Raw genomic sequence first — 17658 nt, forward strand, 5'->3', positions numbered from 1 at the left:
CTAGGTACCTACATGAAAGGAACTCTAAAACTACAATGCATTCAGAATTTCACAAGAAAATTTATTTCTGGATTTTCATATTATCACGAAATAGAATAATGCAATTGCCCATCAATAATAGAATAGATTAATATATTGTGGCAGATTTATATATTGACATAGATATATGTGGGACAAAAGTAGCTTATGGATGTTCATATGAAAAAAAGAAATGCAGGTTATGATTATTAAAATAGATTTATTTACTCTGTGTTTCACAATCTCAAAGCTATAAACCTACTTTTGCCACACCTTGTATATCATTGAAAAATGCTGCTGATTTAGCATGAATAAGTCTAATGTATGATTCAGCATGACTAAGTCTAACAATGTGTAGTGAAAAATAAAATAAATTGCACAAGAATACATAGAGCGATTTTATCTATACCATTTTAAATCTAAAAACTACTATAATTCTGTGTATACAAGAACACTAACAAGTGACAAAGCTCAACATAAGAATGAGAAACATTAAATTCATATTAGGGTTTAGTGCAAGAAATTGAGAGAAAAGAGATTTGGGCCAGGGAGACTCAATTTTAGAAATATCTGAATCTCTGAAATATTTGAAACAAAAGTGGCATTGTGTGGAGACTTAATAATGATCAGCAAGGCTTACACAGGTGGTCTTTTTATTACTTTTATATTTCTGACTATATGCTGAAAATACTACACAATAAAAAATGAACAAGTGAAAACACAAAACCAGTACTCAGATAGGGATGCATGTTAGTAAAAATAAGAAATAATAATAATAATAACAATAAATAAATAAAACACCTTCTAAGGAAAATGTGGCATTTTTATCTAAGAGAAAAATATCTCAGATAACCACAGATGTTAATTGCTATATAGTTTGTATAACGGGAAGAAGAAAACAAAACTCATCTGCCATGGTTAAGAAGTTTCTGGAAAAGAGATTCAAAATTATTAAGCACTATACAAATCTAATGGATGGTCATTGCCATAGCATCCTTTGGTAATGTCTTTATAACTTTGCACCAGTACGAGTATCATGCATGGGATCATCTGTTCTCTGTTGACTTTAAAGAGCGATAACAATGCCTTCGGGTAATGTCTTTGAATTTCTATGCAGTCTTTTTAATTCACTGACATAATACTGTAAACACTAGCAATAACTTGACACATTCTTCCACGTTCCATATGTTAATTATGGAGGACAAAACATATTCAGTGACTGAAACTGATCAGTTAATTGTAAGTGATAGTATCCTTAATTGGCCAGATAATAAGGATATATTGCATGCTTGTGTCCAAAAGATCTACTTTATTTAGCAAACAATTTCTTTTGCATAACCTTCCTGAACGCTTCTTTAACATCTTTGTTCCTCAGACTATAGATCAAAGGATTTAGCATGGGACTTACAAAGATATAAAACACAGCTACAATTTTCCCCTGTTCCACTGATGTTTCTGAAGGGGATCTCAGATACATGCAAAACAGTGTCCCGTAAAAGATAGTGACAGCTGTCAGATGGGACCCACAGGTGGAGAAGGCCTTGCGCCTCCCCTCAGCGGAGCGAATGCGCAAAATGGCTGCGAAAATGAAAATGTAGGAGAGGAAAATCATGGTGACAGAGCAGGTGAGGTTGGAACCAGCCACCACAAACATAGCAGTTTCTTTGACATAAGTATCTGAGCAGGCAAGAACTAACAGAGGTGGGTCTGCACAGTAGAAGTGGTTGATTTCATTTTGTCCACAGAAAGAGAGACGAAGCATCAGGATGGTCTGGACCAGACCATTTGCAAAGCCATAAGTATAAGGAACCATAACGAGAGTGATACAGACACTTCGGGACATTTTGCTACCATATAACAAGGGTTTGCAGATAGCCATGTAGCGGTCATAAGCCATCACTGTGAGCATATAATAATCTGTGATCACCAAGGAAATGAAAAAGTGGAATTGTATAAAGCAACCAATGGCAGAAATGGTTTTTCTCTTGGATAAGAAATTAACCAGCATCTGGGGGGTGATGGTGGTGGCATAACAGAGGTCTACAAAAGAGAGGTGGCTGAGGAAGAAGTACATTGGAGTGTTTAGTTTTGAGTCACTCCTGATTAACAAAATCAGGCTCATATTGCCGGTTACTGTGATCAGGTAGATGACCAGGAACACCACAAAAAGGACAGGCTGCAACTCTGCTCTATCGGTCAGACCCAGGAGGATAAACTCAGTCACCACTGTGTAGTTCTTCTTTGACATTGTCTTGGCTTGGCTTCCAAAGAGGTCTCAATAAAGAAAACAGAGATACAGGTCTCTTGTCACTCATCCATTACCCCCATCATGTCATCTGATACTTCTTCCTCTTCTCCCAAATGTGTAAATACCTGTGGCATAAAGAAGAAGCCTACTAAGCATCCCGTTGAATGTTTCAATATCTAAATATATATGGCACTCTTATATATAAAGGCAGTCATATTGTTACATGCTTTTCTGCATATCTATTCATATTTGAAAATCCTTTCTCTTTTCTGCAAGTCTCTCTCACATTTGTTCACCTACAATGTCCTGAAATGATATTTTTACGTATTGCTTTTCTTGGAAATTGTAATACTATTTTTTCCAATGTGCCTTTTGTGTAGTATCCACAGGATCATTATTGAAACTCATCTGTTTTTCACATCTGAATGGACTTAAGGAAATGGAACACATTTTCATAGAGTGAGATTCTGTCTACCTGCCCCTCTAAACTGAAAGCTGTTTAAAGGTTATACCCTCATCATGCAGTGCATGTTCATTTTCCTGTAATTCCTGGTGAGGTTTGGGCACGTTATTCATTTTTCTGTCCCCATGATTCCACAGGCATACAATGTGATTACTAATACCACCTTCCTCCATGTCAGAGAGCTCATACAGGTAAAACTTTAAAAATATGCCTGGCATGTATTAAGCACTTAATAAGTTGTAGCTACTGTAATTTTTTGGTGAAAAAAATTCAGATATAGTCTAAAATAAAACTCAGTATCAAAGTGTGAGCTCCTTTGGAATAAGGATTCTATCCAATCTGTAGCTGTAGCCTCAATGGCACCTAGACCAGTGCCTTCCCAAACGGGGGCAATCGGCGATTCCTGGTGGAGTGAATGTTCTCCTTGGTCTAGTTCTCTTATCATTGTAAATACCATTCCACTGTACATTTAAAATCCTTATTCTGAGAATAGTGTGATATAATACAATTTAATTCAAGACAATTACTAATTCACCAGAATATGTTTCAGCTCATAATTTTATTTTATTGAATAAAATTTCTAGATTCCAACATATATTTTATAACAGCTAATCTTACCTGTGAAAGAAGAGTGATTTCTCAATGACAGCATGGACTCAAAGAACCTGAAGAGTTTGCAACACAGTTGTTATATAGGGACCGAATCCCTATGGTTCAATTATTTCTACTAGAAAGCAACCACTGTGGTTTCATTCTTTTGTACATCTTATGCTCACTGAGGACTTAATTTTTGCCACTCTCCAATATCATCAGGGAATCAAATGTCCTAAGAAACATGAAGTGATGGGATTCATTATTTATTTTAGCTTATGCTTGAGGGTCTTAATATCTTTTGACTTGAGAAAAATATTAAGTTCTCTTGTCTACAACACTTAATATAGAATAGTGCATGGTAGAGCAGAAGAGTTTTGAAGTCTGAAAAACCCCTGGAAGATCAACTAACTTTCAATGACCTTGTCATTTATCTTTTTAATAGAAACAAATATAAATAGCAGGAACATTGTGGATACATTATAGGTAATATAGTTGTGCTGGTGGTTCTTTTACTGTCACCCTGCCCCCCTGAGACCTATTGTCTTCTCTTCTCTTCTCTACCTTGCTTCATTCATGTGGAATTTAGCCCTTATGGAGTGCATCAATAAAACTCCTTCAGTAACTATCATGCAGCTGAATTTGGACAATGAGAGAAATAAGCAGAATATCAGAGGTAGGAAGAAGAGAAAAGTAGCTTAGTTTCTTTCTTCTTCTCTCTAAATTCACAATAAGAGTGTTAGAATGGCTGAGTCCTTCCAAGCAAACTTCGGCTGATATGTGTGTTGGGAAAGAAGGTGGCCAGGAAATTTCTTCCTGGTTTTAGCTCTCATTGGGCTCTGGTAACAATAGCCACTGCCCAGCCAATACAGAACTAGAAGCAGAAATCTATTATATATAGAATCACATAAATAAATAGCAATTTAAAAAGTAATGAAATATATGAGAAAAAATAAAGCATGGTTCATATATAAAGGTTATTTGGATTTCAACACGGAAGATAGCAGTGGGCAGGACCGGAGGGAGGGTGAGTGTGTGAGAGAGTGAGCGAGTGTGTGAGAGAGTGTGAGTGGACATGAAGGTGGACAACCAAACCCCTGCAGTACAGAGACACGGAGCAGAAAGTTCCTGTGCTGTGGACAAGAGCAGCTGGCTACCGCAATAAATGGCCCTTCAGGGTGCTTCTTCCTGCTCCATGGGGAGTTCCCACCATTTTGGAAGATGCCGGGTCTTCCCTGGGAGGAGGCAGTGGGAGTAGGTAGGGCCCAGCAAGCCGAACCCACCTGTGCCTGGCGCCATCGGACCAGTGGACACTCCGTGTCAACACAGACCAGTGCACAGTAGTGGAGCTTCTAAGGTGCCTGCTATGGAAGCCCTGGACAGCCCAGAGCCCAGCACCATTCCCCATAGTAGCAGCCCAATCAGAGACCAGATATACCCCCAGCAACAGAAGCTGGGGAGCAGAAATCTATCCCCAGGCAACAAAAGCACAGACCAGCAGATGAGAACTATCCCCAAAATCTACAGCAAAAGCTGAGCAGCAGTTGAGCCCCACAGGGCAGCAGCACTCCCCAGCCGCCAGCAGCAGGACCTGGGGCACCACAGAGGTCTGTGCATCCAGTAGCTTACAAGTGCAGTGGGAAGCTGGAGCCCTAGAGAGACTGGTGCAATCCAGCTGCCCACCCGCAGGAACTGCAGGGTGCAGGGGCACCAGAGAGGCCTGTGCCACCCAGCAGGGACTGCGAGATCTAGTTACCCACTACCCATGGGGCCTGTGGAGTGCTGAAGCACCAGAGACCTGTGCGACCCAGCACCCCATAACATAGGCACAGAGCCCAGTCCCCAGAGGGCGTGTGCCATCCAGTTACTCCTGGGACCTGCAGGGTGCGGGGGCACCAGAAAGGTCTGTGTGACCCAGCTGCACACAAGATAGGCTTAGAGAATGTGAAAAACGAGGCAGAGTGAATAGAAGCCATGCAGATGATCTCCCAGGACCAAACAGGAATTACAACTAAAATAAAGACAAATCCTCAGAAAAAAGCAACAGAAAAGCAGCAGAACAGGACCATATAACCAGAGACACCGGTAGGATCAGCGGAGGCACAAGAGGGTGGTGGGCTGGGAGCCCATGGACAGCAGCAGTCTTAGCTATAAGCAGCTCTCTTGAGGAATAAAGACCAAGCCTGCTCCACAGCCCAGAGAGCCTGGACAGAGCACTAAAATAGCCACAGCCACTCACCTGGGGGCTACAGCAGAGGGAGGGCAGACTGGGCTGGAAGTCTGTGGGAACAACAGGGATTTGGAGGGCACTCAGAGTTTTTGCTGAGTTAAGCCACAAAAACGGTAGCCAGTGTGCACCTTCTCCTAGTTGTGGGGAAAAGCAACAGCCCACCCCTTGGAGATTCAGCCTTTCCCAGGTGAGGCAAAGAAATAAAAATTGAGGCTCATTAACAGCCACCATCTATTCCACCCTCTGGAAATCCTCTTATGCAGAACACCAGGGCTATAATCCAAGGCACTGAGTAACTGAGACTACTAGCCACCAGGAAAAAGCTAGAGCATAACTGAATCTTTCCTGGGCTTGCAAATCTACCCAGAAAAGTAAGACTTGACAGTGGTGTTTAACGTGGGCCCACCCAGGCTCATCCAAACCCAGGACAGGGAGCCACAAACAGCAGAACACCAACACCCACAGGAAAAATTTGGCAGGCTCCACTGAGATAGCCAGAATGGTGAAGAAAAAAAAGAAACAAATCCCAAATGAAAGAACAAGAGAACTCTATTGAAGATGAGATCAATGAAGTGCAGCTAAGCGAATTATCAGAGGTAGAGTTCAGAGCCATCATCTTAAGGCAGCTCAGCAGCATGAATAAGGACATCAGCACCATGAAAAAAGATATAGAAACATTGAAAACCAACCAAGTGGAAATAAAGAATTATATAGGAGAAATTAAGAACACATTGGAAGGACTAAACAGCAGAGTGTAGGACGCTGAGGACTAGATCAGTGAATTAGAAGATAGGTTAGAAAAAATCAACCAATCAGAAATCCAGAAGAAAAAAATGATTAAAAAAATAAGAACACAGCTTAAGAGAACTGTGGGACACCTTGAAACGTAATAACATTCGCATCATAGGTGTCAGCGAAAAGGAAGAAAATGGGCAAGGGTTAGAGAATATATTTGAAGAAATATTGACAGAAAAATTTCTAACTTTGTGAAGGAAGAAGGCATGCAAGTTCAAATAGCTCAGAGAGCCCAATGTAAGAAGAACCCAAACAGGCCCACACCAAGACACATAGTAATTAAAATGCCAAAGATTAAAGACAAAGAGATAATCCTAAAGGCAGCAAGATATAAGCAACAGGTTACCTATAAAGGAAACCCCATAGGCTCTCAGCTGACTTCTTAACAGAAACACTACAGGCAAGAAGGGAGTGGCATGAAGTAATCAAGGTCATGAAAAACAAAGACCTGAATCCAAGACTACTCTATCCAACAAGGCTACCATTCAAAATAGAAGGTCAAATAAAAAGCTTTCCAGACAAAAAAAGCCTAAGGGAATATATTAACACCCAACCAGCACTGCAAGATATGCTAAAAGGACTGCTGTAATTAGTAGGAGAACTAGGAAGAAGAATATATTGTGGCAGATTTATATATTGACATAGAATACAGGGTGGGACAAAAGTAGCTTATGGATGTTCATATGAAAAAAAGAAATGCAGGTTATGATTATTAAAATAGCTTTATTTACTATGTGTTTCACAATCTCACACCTATAAACCTACTTTTGCCACACCTTGTATATCATTGAAAAATGCTGCTGATTTAGCATGAATAAGTCTAATGAATGACTCAGCATGATTAAGTCTAACAATGTGTAGTGAAAAATAAAATAAATTGCACAAGAATACATAGAGCGATTTTATCTATATCATTTTAAATATAAAAACTACTATAATTCTGTGTATACAAGAACACTAACAAGTGACAAAGCTCAACATAAGAATGAGAAACATTAAATTCATATTAGGGTTTAGTGCAAGAAATTGAGAGAAAAACAGATTCAGGCCAGGAAGACTCAATTTCAGAAATATTTGAATCTCTGAAATATTTGAAACAAAAGTGGCATTGTGTGGAGACTTAATAATGATCAGCAAGGCTTACACAGGTGGTCTTTTTATTACTTTTTTTATTTCTTACTATATGCTGAAAATAGTACACAATAAAAAATGAACGAGTGAAAACACAAAACCAGTTTTCAGATGGGGATACATGTGAGTAAAAATAAGAAATAATAATAATAACAATAAATAAATAAAACACCTTCTAAGGAAAATGTGGCATTTTTATCTAAGAGAAAAATATCTCAGATCCCCACAGATGTTAATTGCTATATAGTTTGTATAACGGGAAGAAGAAAACAAAACTCATCTACCATGGTTAAGAAGTTTCTGGAAAGTAGTTTTAAAATTATTAAGCACTATACAAATCTAATGGATGGTCATTGCCATAGCATCCTTTGGTAATGTCTTTATAACTTTGCACCAGTACGAGTATCATGGATGGGATCAGCTGTTCTCTGTTGACTTTAAAGAGCAATAACAATGCCTTCGGGTAATGTCTTTGAATATCTATGCACTCTTTTAAATTCACTGACTTGATACTGTAAACACTAGCAAATAATTTGACACATTCTTCCACGTTCCATATGCTAATTATGGAAGACAAAACATACTCAGTAACAGAAACTGATCAGTTAATTGCAAGTGATAGTATCATTAATTGGTCGGATAATAAGAATATATTGCATGCTTGTGTCCAAAAGGTCTACTTTATTTAGCAAACAATTTCTTTTGGATAACCTTCCTGAACGCTTCTTTAACATCTTTGTTCCTCAGACTGTAGATCAAAGGATTTAGCATGGGACTTACAAAGATATAAAACACAGCTACAATTTTCCCCTGTTCCACTGATGTTTCTGAAGGGGATCTCAGATACATGCAAAACAGTGTCCCGTAAAAGATAGTGACAGCTGTCAGATGGGACCCACAGGTGGAGAAGGCCTTGCGCCTCCCCTCAGCGGAGCGAATGCGCAAAATGGCTGCGAAAATGAAAATGTAGGAGAGGAAAATCATGGTGACAGAGCAGGTGAGGTTGGAACCAGCCCCCACGAGCATGGCAGTTTCTTTGACATAAGTATCTGAGCAGGCAAGAACTAACAGAGGTGGGTCTGCACAGTAGAAGTGGTTGATTTCATTGTGTCCACAGAAGGAGAGACGAAGCATCAGGATGGTCTGGACCAGACCATTTGCAAAGCCATAAGTATAAGGAACCATAACGAGAGTGATACAGACACTTCGGGACATTTTGCTACCATATAACAAGGGTTTGCAGATAGCCATGTAGCGGTCATAAGCCATCACTGTGAGCATATAATAATCTGTGATCACCAAGGAAATGAAAAAGTGGAATTGTATAAAGCAACCAATGGCAGAAATGGTTTTTCTCTTGGATAAGAAATTAACCAGCATCTGGGGGGTGATGGTGGTGGCATAACAGAGGTCTACAAAAGAGAGGTGGCTGAGGAAGAAGTACATTGGAGTGTTTAGTTTTGAGTCACTCCTGATTAACAAAATCAGGCTCATATTGCCAGTTACTGTGATCAGGTAGATGACCAGGAACACCACAAAAAGGACAGGCTGCAACTCTGCTCTATCGGTCAGACCCAGGAGGATAAACTCAGTCACCACTGTGTAGTTCTTCTTTGACATTGTCTTGGCTTGGCTTCCAAAGAGGTCTCAATAAAGAAAACAGAGATACAGGTCTCTCGTCACTCATCCATTATCCCCATCATGTCTTCTGATACTTCTTCCTCTTCTCCCAAATGTGTAAATACCTGTGGCATAAAGAAGAAGCCTACTAAGCATCCCGTTGAATGTTTCAATATCTAAATATATATGGCACTCTTTTATATAAAGGGAGTCATATTGTTACATGCTTTTCTGAACGTCTGTTCGTATTTGAAAATCCTTTCTCTTTTCTGCAAGTCTCTCTCACATTTGTTCACCTACAATGTCCTGAAATGATATTTTTAAGTATTGCTTTTCTTGGAAATTGTAATACTATTTTTTCCAATGTGCCTTTTGTGTAGTATCTACAGGATCATTATTGAAACTCATCTGTTTTTCACATCTGAATGGACTTAAGGAAGTGAAATGCATTTTTATACAATTAGAATCTGTCTACCTGCCTCTCTAAACTCAAGTCTGTTTTCAGGTTATACCTTCATCAGGCAGTGCATGTTCATTTTCCTGTAATTCCTGGTGAGGTTTGGGCATGTTCATTTTTCTGTCCCCATGATTCCACAGGCATACAATGTAATTACTAATACCACCTTCCTCCATGTCAGAGAGCTCATCCAGGTAAAACTTTAAAAATATGCCTGACATGCAGTAAGCCTTTAATAAGTTGTAGCTACTGTAATTTTTTGGTGAAAAAAAAATTCAGATATAGTCTAAAATAAAACTCAGTATCAAAGTGTGAGCCCCTTTGGAATAAGGATTCTATCCACTCTGTAGCTGTAGCCTCAATGTCACCTAGACCAGTGCCTTCCCAAACGGGGGCAATCGGCGATTCCTGGTGGAGTGAATGTTCTCCTTGGTCTAGTTCTCTCATCATTGTAAATACCATTCCACTGTACATTTAAAATCCTTATTCTGAGAATAGTGTGATATAATACAATTTAATTCAAGACAATTACTAATTCACCAGAATATGTTTCAGCTCATAATTTTATTTTATTGCATAAAATTTCTAGATTCCAACATATATTTTATAACAGCTAATCTTACCTGTGAAAGAAGAGTGATTTCTCAATGACAGCATGGACACAAAGAACCTGAAGAGTTTATAACAAAATTGTTATTTAGGGACCAAATCCCTATGGTTCAATTATTTCTAGCAGAAAACAACCATTGTGGTTTTATTCTTTTGTACATCTTAAGCTCACTGAGGACTTAATTTTTGCCACTCTCCAATATCATCAGGGAATCAAATCTCTTAAGAAACATGAAGTGATGGGATTCATTATTTATTCTAGCTTATGCTTGAGGGTCTTAATATCTTTTGAATTGAGGAAAATATTAAGTTCTCTTGTCTATAACACTTTATATAAAATAGTGCATGGTGAAGCAGGAAAGTTTTGAAGACTGAAAAAGCACTGGAAGATCAACTAACATTTTTTTTTTTTTTGGGTGGTACATGCCCCTAGCGGGAACCAAAACCAGGACTCTCTGGTCCATAGGCCAACGCTCAACCGCTGAACCAAACTGGCCAGGGTGATCAACTAACTTTCAATCACCTTGTCATTTACTGATTCTGAGCCTTGTGATTTATCTTTCTAATAGAAACAATAATAAGTAGATGCAGGAACATTGTGGGTATATTCTAGGTAATATAGTTCTGCTGGTGGTCTTCCATTGTCACCCTGCCCCACTCAGACCCATTGTCTTCTCTTCTCTACCTTGCTTCATCCATCGGGAATTTAGCCCTTATGGATTGCATCAATTAAACTTCTTTAGTAACTACTATGCAGCTGAATTTGGACAATGAGAGAAATAAGCAGAATGTCAGAGGTGGGAAGAAGAGAGAAGTAGCTTAGTTTCTTTCTTGTTCTCTCTAAATTCACAATAAAAGTGCTAGAATGGCTGAGTCCTTCCAAGCAAACTTCGGCTGATATGTGTGTTGGGGAAGAAGTAGGCCAGGACATTTCTTCCTGGTTTTAGCTCTCACTGGGCTCTGGTAACATTAGCCACTGACCAGCCAATACAGAACTAGAAGTAGAAATCTATTATATATAGAATCACAGGAGTAAGTAACAATTTTAGAAATAATAAAATATATGAGAAAAAATAAATCATGGTCCATATTTTGAATAGAGCTCACCTAGACAAGCAGCCAGGCAATATTTTTCAAGGTAAGGTTATTAGAGGAGAGATCTGAATGAAGTAATAAAGTGAGATACTTAATGGTCTGAGGAAAGATCATTCTAGGCAGAAGGAACAGCATGTGCAAAGGCCCTGAGGTAAGGACGTTCTCAGGATGGTCAGGAAACATCTACAAGGTCCGTGTGGCAGGCAAAGAAGGACTGAAGATAAAGTGGTTGAAGACTTTACAGAGGGGAGTTAAGAAGTTGCCACATAAGATCTTGTAGACTCAGGTAAGAAGTTTAAATTTTAGTAAAAGTATGATGAAAATTCTCGGACTATTTTACCACATCAGCAACATGATATGATTATGTTTATAAATATCTTTGGTTTGTGTTGGAAGATAAAGGATTTCAATTTTGGAAAAAGGAAATTCATTGTATTAGCTTATGTAAGATGTAATTTTGTCTTAGACCTTACAAGTAGCAAAGAAAATGCTGACAAGCTCTTTCAAGATTCAATATTTAATATTTGAAAGTAGAGCAAATTAAAACTTCCTAATGGTTAAATATAAAGTGTGCAGTCAAGGGTACGAGATGAATTAAACTATGAACATGACATACATATATGAAAGATAAAATAAATTGGTATAAAAAAGGTTAGTGAGATCAAAGGGTATATTAGGGGAAGAAACAACACTTTATAATTATGTAACACTTATTATAATCATATGAACTTAAAAAAGAAAATTGCTGATTTGGAACAAAGGAGATGGGATGGACAGAACACCAAAGGACCGGGAGAGGTTAGTTGCTATTGGAGGCTAAGTTACCAATGAGGAAAATACTGAACCTGAATAAATACACAACAGGCTCTGCAGAGGTAGATGTACTGAATAAAGGTTTGCCTTCACCGACTATGGTAGAACCATTCTGTAGAGAGTCATCCATTCTTTCCATTCCCTGACCAAGCATTTGTGTTGTGATCAGACCATCGCAGCAGCCATTTTCAACATCAGGGGTTCGGCTTCCATAGGCTGGTTACAGACACCAATGAGCTGTCAAATTCCATGTGTGCTAACCCAGTTCAGGTGGGACTTGCTCCTACCTCCCTCTCCTAACAAACAAATAAGTCTAGATTTAGGTACCACCAAAGAATCACAACTTATTCAGAAGCACAATTTTTGTTGTTGTTGTTGTTCATCCTCACCTGAGGATATTTGTCTGTCGATTTTTAGAGAGAGTGGAAAAGAAGGAGGAAGAGGGAGATACATTGATGTGAGAGGGACACATCGATTGGTTGCCTCCCTCATAACACTGAGTGGGGCCAGAGATCAAACCTGCAACCCAGGTATGTGCCCTTGACCGAGAATCCAACCCACAACCATTTGGTCCATGGGCCTATGTTCTAACCGATTTTTAAGGGGAACAATTAACAGCAGCTTGAATTAGAAGGAACCTGGATGGCCATCCAGTACAATACTGTTATGAGACAGTGTTAAATGCTTGCTTTTTCCTACTTTCATATTTAAATACTAATATTAGTAAATAAAATCCTTTCCTTTTAAATAGTGAGATCTGGATGATTCTGGGAATATGCAGTTTTTGTTTGCTTGTTTTCTTGCTCATAAAATTAATAATTTCTCATCCTATAAATTTGGTACATAGATATGAAGAACATGTCTTATTTTTCTTTAATCCTCATATTTTACAAAAGTATCATAATGTATACATTGTTGTACCCTTCTTTTTTATATATAAAAAGCTGTATAAAATGATTTGCCCTTGCCTTAACTGGGTGCTGCTTCACTTTGGATAACTTTAAGAGGAAAAGTCTGCCATGTGAGAGTCACTCTCCTCTGGGGTCCAGGCAGCACACCCTTACAGGGATCCAGCTACATACCACCAGCCTCTGTCCTGTCTGCCCTCTGTGCGTCCAGCCAGTTAGTCAGGGCAGGCTGTCCTCCCTCTGCACAGTGCTATGGTAACAGACCCTGCAAAGCAAGGACACATTTCCGGGCTTCGCAAGTTTCAGTTAACACGGTGCCTTGCTGAGTGAGGGCTGCCTGTATTTAATGCACCACTTGCTCCCTTTTCCTTAATTATTACACAAATGTTACAATGATCATCTTCTCCCAAATATCTTGCTATGCTTTCCACACATTCTTAAAATTGGAATAGCTGAATAAAAGTGTACAAACATTGTAAAGACTCCTTAAAACATAATGTTAAAATGATTTCCAGAAAAGCTATACATTAACGTTTGTCCTAATACCCTTCATTGAGAAAGTGCCAGTCTTTTGGAACTCTCTTGAGGGTAAAAATACAAAAGAATATCTTTCATATTTTTGATCACTAATATTTTGACTAATTAATTATAGCATTTTTGCATTTTTATCCATTTTATATACATAACCTTTGATATTTATTTATATCAAGATGTTCTAGTCTCTTGAGTGATTTCTTTGATCTTATTGTATCTTCATAAATGTACTGCTTTATCTTATCTGGAGCAAATACTTTCAAATATTATACGACTCTCAATTTTAAGTAGTATATGGTCAAATTTGAGTGACTCTTCAATTGTACATTTCTCCACTGCAGCTAAACTCAAAGATAATTTGCTCCTCGTTGTTTTTAACAATATTTATTTTAATTCAGTTTTACATAAATGTTTCCAGTGTTTTTCACCTCAGCGATGAGGAATATGTGTGGAAATGTCAATTCTTTGGGGAGACAGTTGCTGACAAAGGACAATCTACTTAAGTATACAATTCTGTGTTTAGACATCTTTGTTGAAACGTAATGTTGCATTATGGACACTGGTCTGGTACAAAAAAAAAATGTTTGTGTCACAGTGTTAATAAATACACAATATTAAGATGCTGAGGTTACATGTTTTTCTCCTAAGTTATAAGCCACAAGCACCTATCTGCTTTTCTGGTTCAAAAAAAAAAAAGACCCTGAATTTACCTGTAAACTCTCATTCAGAGGCAGACCTCATAATGGTCTGCACTTTACACATATCTCCACCAAATTTGGGGACCAAGTTATAACAATACTACTAAAATTAAAACATTTTCCATATTTTCAAAATAATTTACAATGGATATTATTGAGTATATAGCCATATTTGATTTTCATGGGTATGTGTGCATATACTTTCTGGATTAAACAATCACAAATATAATTTCTGAGTTAAAAATATTGGCTACCTAGAAGCACTAATTTGTATTCTCTAAGATAAATTTGAAAAAAAAATAATAATAAAGATGAAGTTTCTCTAATAGAAGCTAACACATTTTAGTTCCAGTCAATATGGCGGCGTAGGTAAACACAGTATCGCCTCCTCCCACAACCACATCAAAATTTCAACAAAACTACAACACAACCATCATTCAGAGCCACCTAACATTGAGCTGAATAGAAGTCCTACAACTACAGAATTAAAGAAGCAGCCACACCGAGACTGGTAGGAGGGGCAGGGGCAGAGGGGTTGGTCCCAAACCCACATGTGGCAGATAAAAATCAGGAGGGACACCTCAGATGGGAAGGTCCTCCCTGAGGAGTCAGGGGTCCCCATCCCACACCAGGTACCCAGCTCTGGGTCCCAGGGCCAGGAAGAAAAGTCCCCATTACTTCTGGCTGTAAAAACCAGCAAGAACTGAGGTTGAGGGAGGCTAAGGCTGCTGGAGCCCCAGGCTACACCTCTTAAAGGGCCCACACACAGACTTACTCAGACTTGCTCCCTCAGAGCTTGGAGGGGAGGCAGCTTTAGGGGCACCAGAGAACAGGGAAGAACTGAGCTGTTTGGCCTTGGGATGAGGGCTGGAGGAGTAGCCTCCTCCTGGACAGACGTGCTGGTGGAGGCCATTGTTCCTTTGGTGAACCCTTCCCCCACAGGGCAGACAGACTGCCACCATATCTGGGACTCCAGCAACCTGGCTCACACTGTTGGCCCCGCCCTGGTGATTCCCTGAGGCCCCGCCCCACCCAACTTTTGGGCCCACTCAAGCTGTTTCCAAAGTCTTTACCATAGGATTGGCCTGTCTTCGATCCTGCTTCAGAGTCTACTAAAATCTCTCAAACAAGCAGCATCTGGTCTCAGTGAGCCCCATACCTCTCATTAAGTGGCCACAGGCCTGGCGCTAGAAGCAGCCAGCCTTGGTTCACAGCTTGGCTTTCCCTGGACACCTCCAAACCCAGCACAAGAAGCAGTCATCTGCAGATCATTTTGTAGCTTATGCCAGGTGGCCCTTGGTAGAACACAGGCAGAGGCTGACCTTGCCCCACAGCCAGCACATGCAGTGGACAGTTTCAGACCACATTAAAACACCACCACCCAACCACCTCCACAAGTAACACACTCAGTGAGTAGACTCAGTGCGTACCAGAGCTCTGATGAAGTAAGTCTTGCTCTACATGGTGGATCCCTGCACAGCCGATCATCCAAGGTAGTCAGAGGTCAGTGGTTAGTGGGTACAGCCAGTCCTTGCAACTGATTGGCCTGAGTAAATCTCTCCCACTGACATGCCAACAGCAATCAAGACTCAAATACAACAGAAGGTTGTACAATCCACATTAGGGGTGCACTAGAAGGCACAGCTTGAGTCATCAGGGAGACTGGGCCACTGGATCCTACAGGACACCTACAATAATAGGCCACCCTATAAAGCCTAGGAGACATAGCAACTCTGCCTAATACATAGAAACAATCACAGGGAAGCAGCCAACATGAGGAGACAAAGAAACATGTCCCAAATGAAAGAAAAAAACAAAACGTCAGGAAAAGAATTAAACAAAATGGAGATTAGCAATCAATCAGATGCAGAATTCAAAACACTGGTTATAAGGTTGTTCAAGAAACTTAGTGACACATTCAAGGGACTTAATGAGACCTTCAAGGAACTTAAGGAGACCTCCAAGGAACTTAGTGAGAACATCAACAACATAAAAAAGGGCCAGTCAGAAATTAAGGATGCACTAACTGAAATAAATAATAATTTACAGGGAGTCAATAGTAGAGTAGGTAAAACCAAGAAACAAACCTTCAATTTGGAATATAAGGAAGCAGAAAACACCCAACGGGAACAGCAAAAAGAAAAAAGAATCCAAAAAAATGAGGATAGTGTAAGGAGCCTCTGAGACAACTTCAAGTGTGCCAACATTCCCATCATAGGGGTGCCTGAAGGAGAAGAGAGAAAGCAAGAAATTGAAAACCTATTTGAAACAATAATGACAGAAACTTCCCTACCTTGGTGAAGGAATCAGACATACAATTCCAGGAAGCATAGAGAGTCCCAAACAAGTTGAACCCAAAGAGGTCCACACCAAGACACATCATCATCAAAATGCCAAAGGTAAGTACAAAGAGAGAATCTTAAAAGCAGTGAGAGAAAAGCACTTCGTTACCTACAAAGGAGCTTCCATAAGACTGTCAGCTGATTTCTCAAAAGAAACTTTGCAGGCCAGAAAGAGTGGCAAGAGATATTTAAGGTGATGAAAAGCGATGACCTACAACCAAGATTACTCTATCCTGCAAAGCTATCATTTAGAATTGATGGCCATATCAAGAATTTCCCAGACAAGAAAAAGCTAAAGGAATTCATCACCACCAAACCAGCATTATATGAAATGTTGAAGGGTCTTCTTGAAGGTGAAGAAGAACAAAAATATGAACAATAAAATGGCAATTAATACAAATCTATCCCCAATTGAATCTACAAACAAAATGAGCAAGCAGAACAGAAACAGACTCATAGGTACAGAGAAGTTTTTTTTTGCTTGCCAGATGGGTGGGGGCTGAGGGGATGCGTGAAAAAGATAAAGGAATTAATAAGTACGATTGTTTGTTAGACTGATGAACCTCAAAGGGAAGTGGGGAGGGAGGGTGGGATGAGTTAAACCAAAGAACTTCTAAGCTTATATGCATAACCAATGGACACCAACAATAGTGTGGGGAAGGCAGGAGGGGGGCAAGCCTGGGGAGGAAGGGGTCAATGGGGAAAAAAAGAGAGAAACATCTGTAATACATCAACAATAAAGATGAGTTTTAAAAAAAAGAAGTTAACACATTTTAAATCTACATTATTGTAATAATTTGCTTTAAAATATATATGTAGATTAGTCAAAGGAATAGAAGAGATAGACCAGAAATAGATTTCTTTAGTGTACAATGAAGATACAATGAAGATAACAAATTAGTGGATAAACAAAGGTTTGCTTAATAAACAATAGAAATACATGGGTTAAAAGTGTGAGGTAAGGTTCTGGCTGGTTAGACCCAGCAGAAAGAGCCACAGCCTGCAGACTGAAAGGTCATGGGTTTGATTCCTAGTCAAGGGAATATACCTGGGTTGCTGGTCGATTCCTGGCCCTGGTTGAGGTTACGTGGGAGACAAACAATCAA

The 17658-nt window shown here is 39.4% G+C and overlaps 2 protein-coding genes across 2 annotated transcripts; both read right to left on the bottom strand.

Moving 5' to 3' along the window:
* Positions 1–1327: 1327 nt before the first annotated feature.
* LOC118628043 (olfactory receptor 1030-like) lies at positions 1328–2266 on the bottom strand. Its single transcript, XM_036258728.1, has one exon. The coding sequence runs from the start codon at positions 2264–2266 to the stop codon at positions 1328–1330; it is 939 nt and encodes a 312-aa protein (XP_036114621.1).
* Positions 2267–8157: 5891 nt separating this feature from the next.
* LOC118628262 (olfactory receptor 1030-like) lies at positions 8158–9096 on the bottom strand. Its single transcript, XM_036259104.1, has one exon. It carries the CDS (start codon positions 9094–9096, stop codon positions 8158–8160), a length of 939 nt encoding a protein of 312 aa, XP_036114997.1.
* Positions 9097–17658: the final 8562 nt, after the last annotated feature.

Source organism: Molossus molossus, unplaced genomic scaffold (assembly GCF_014108415.1).
Source record: "Molossus molossus isolate mMolMol1 unplaced genomic scaffold, mMolMol1.p scaffold_m16_p_13, whole genome shotgun sequence".
Lineage (NCBI taxonomy): Eukaryota > Metazoa > Chordata > Mammalia > Chiroptera > Molossidae > Molossus > Molossus molossus.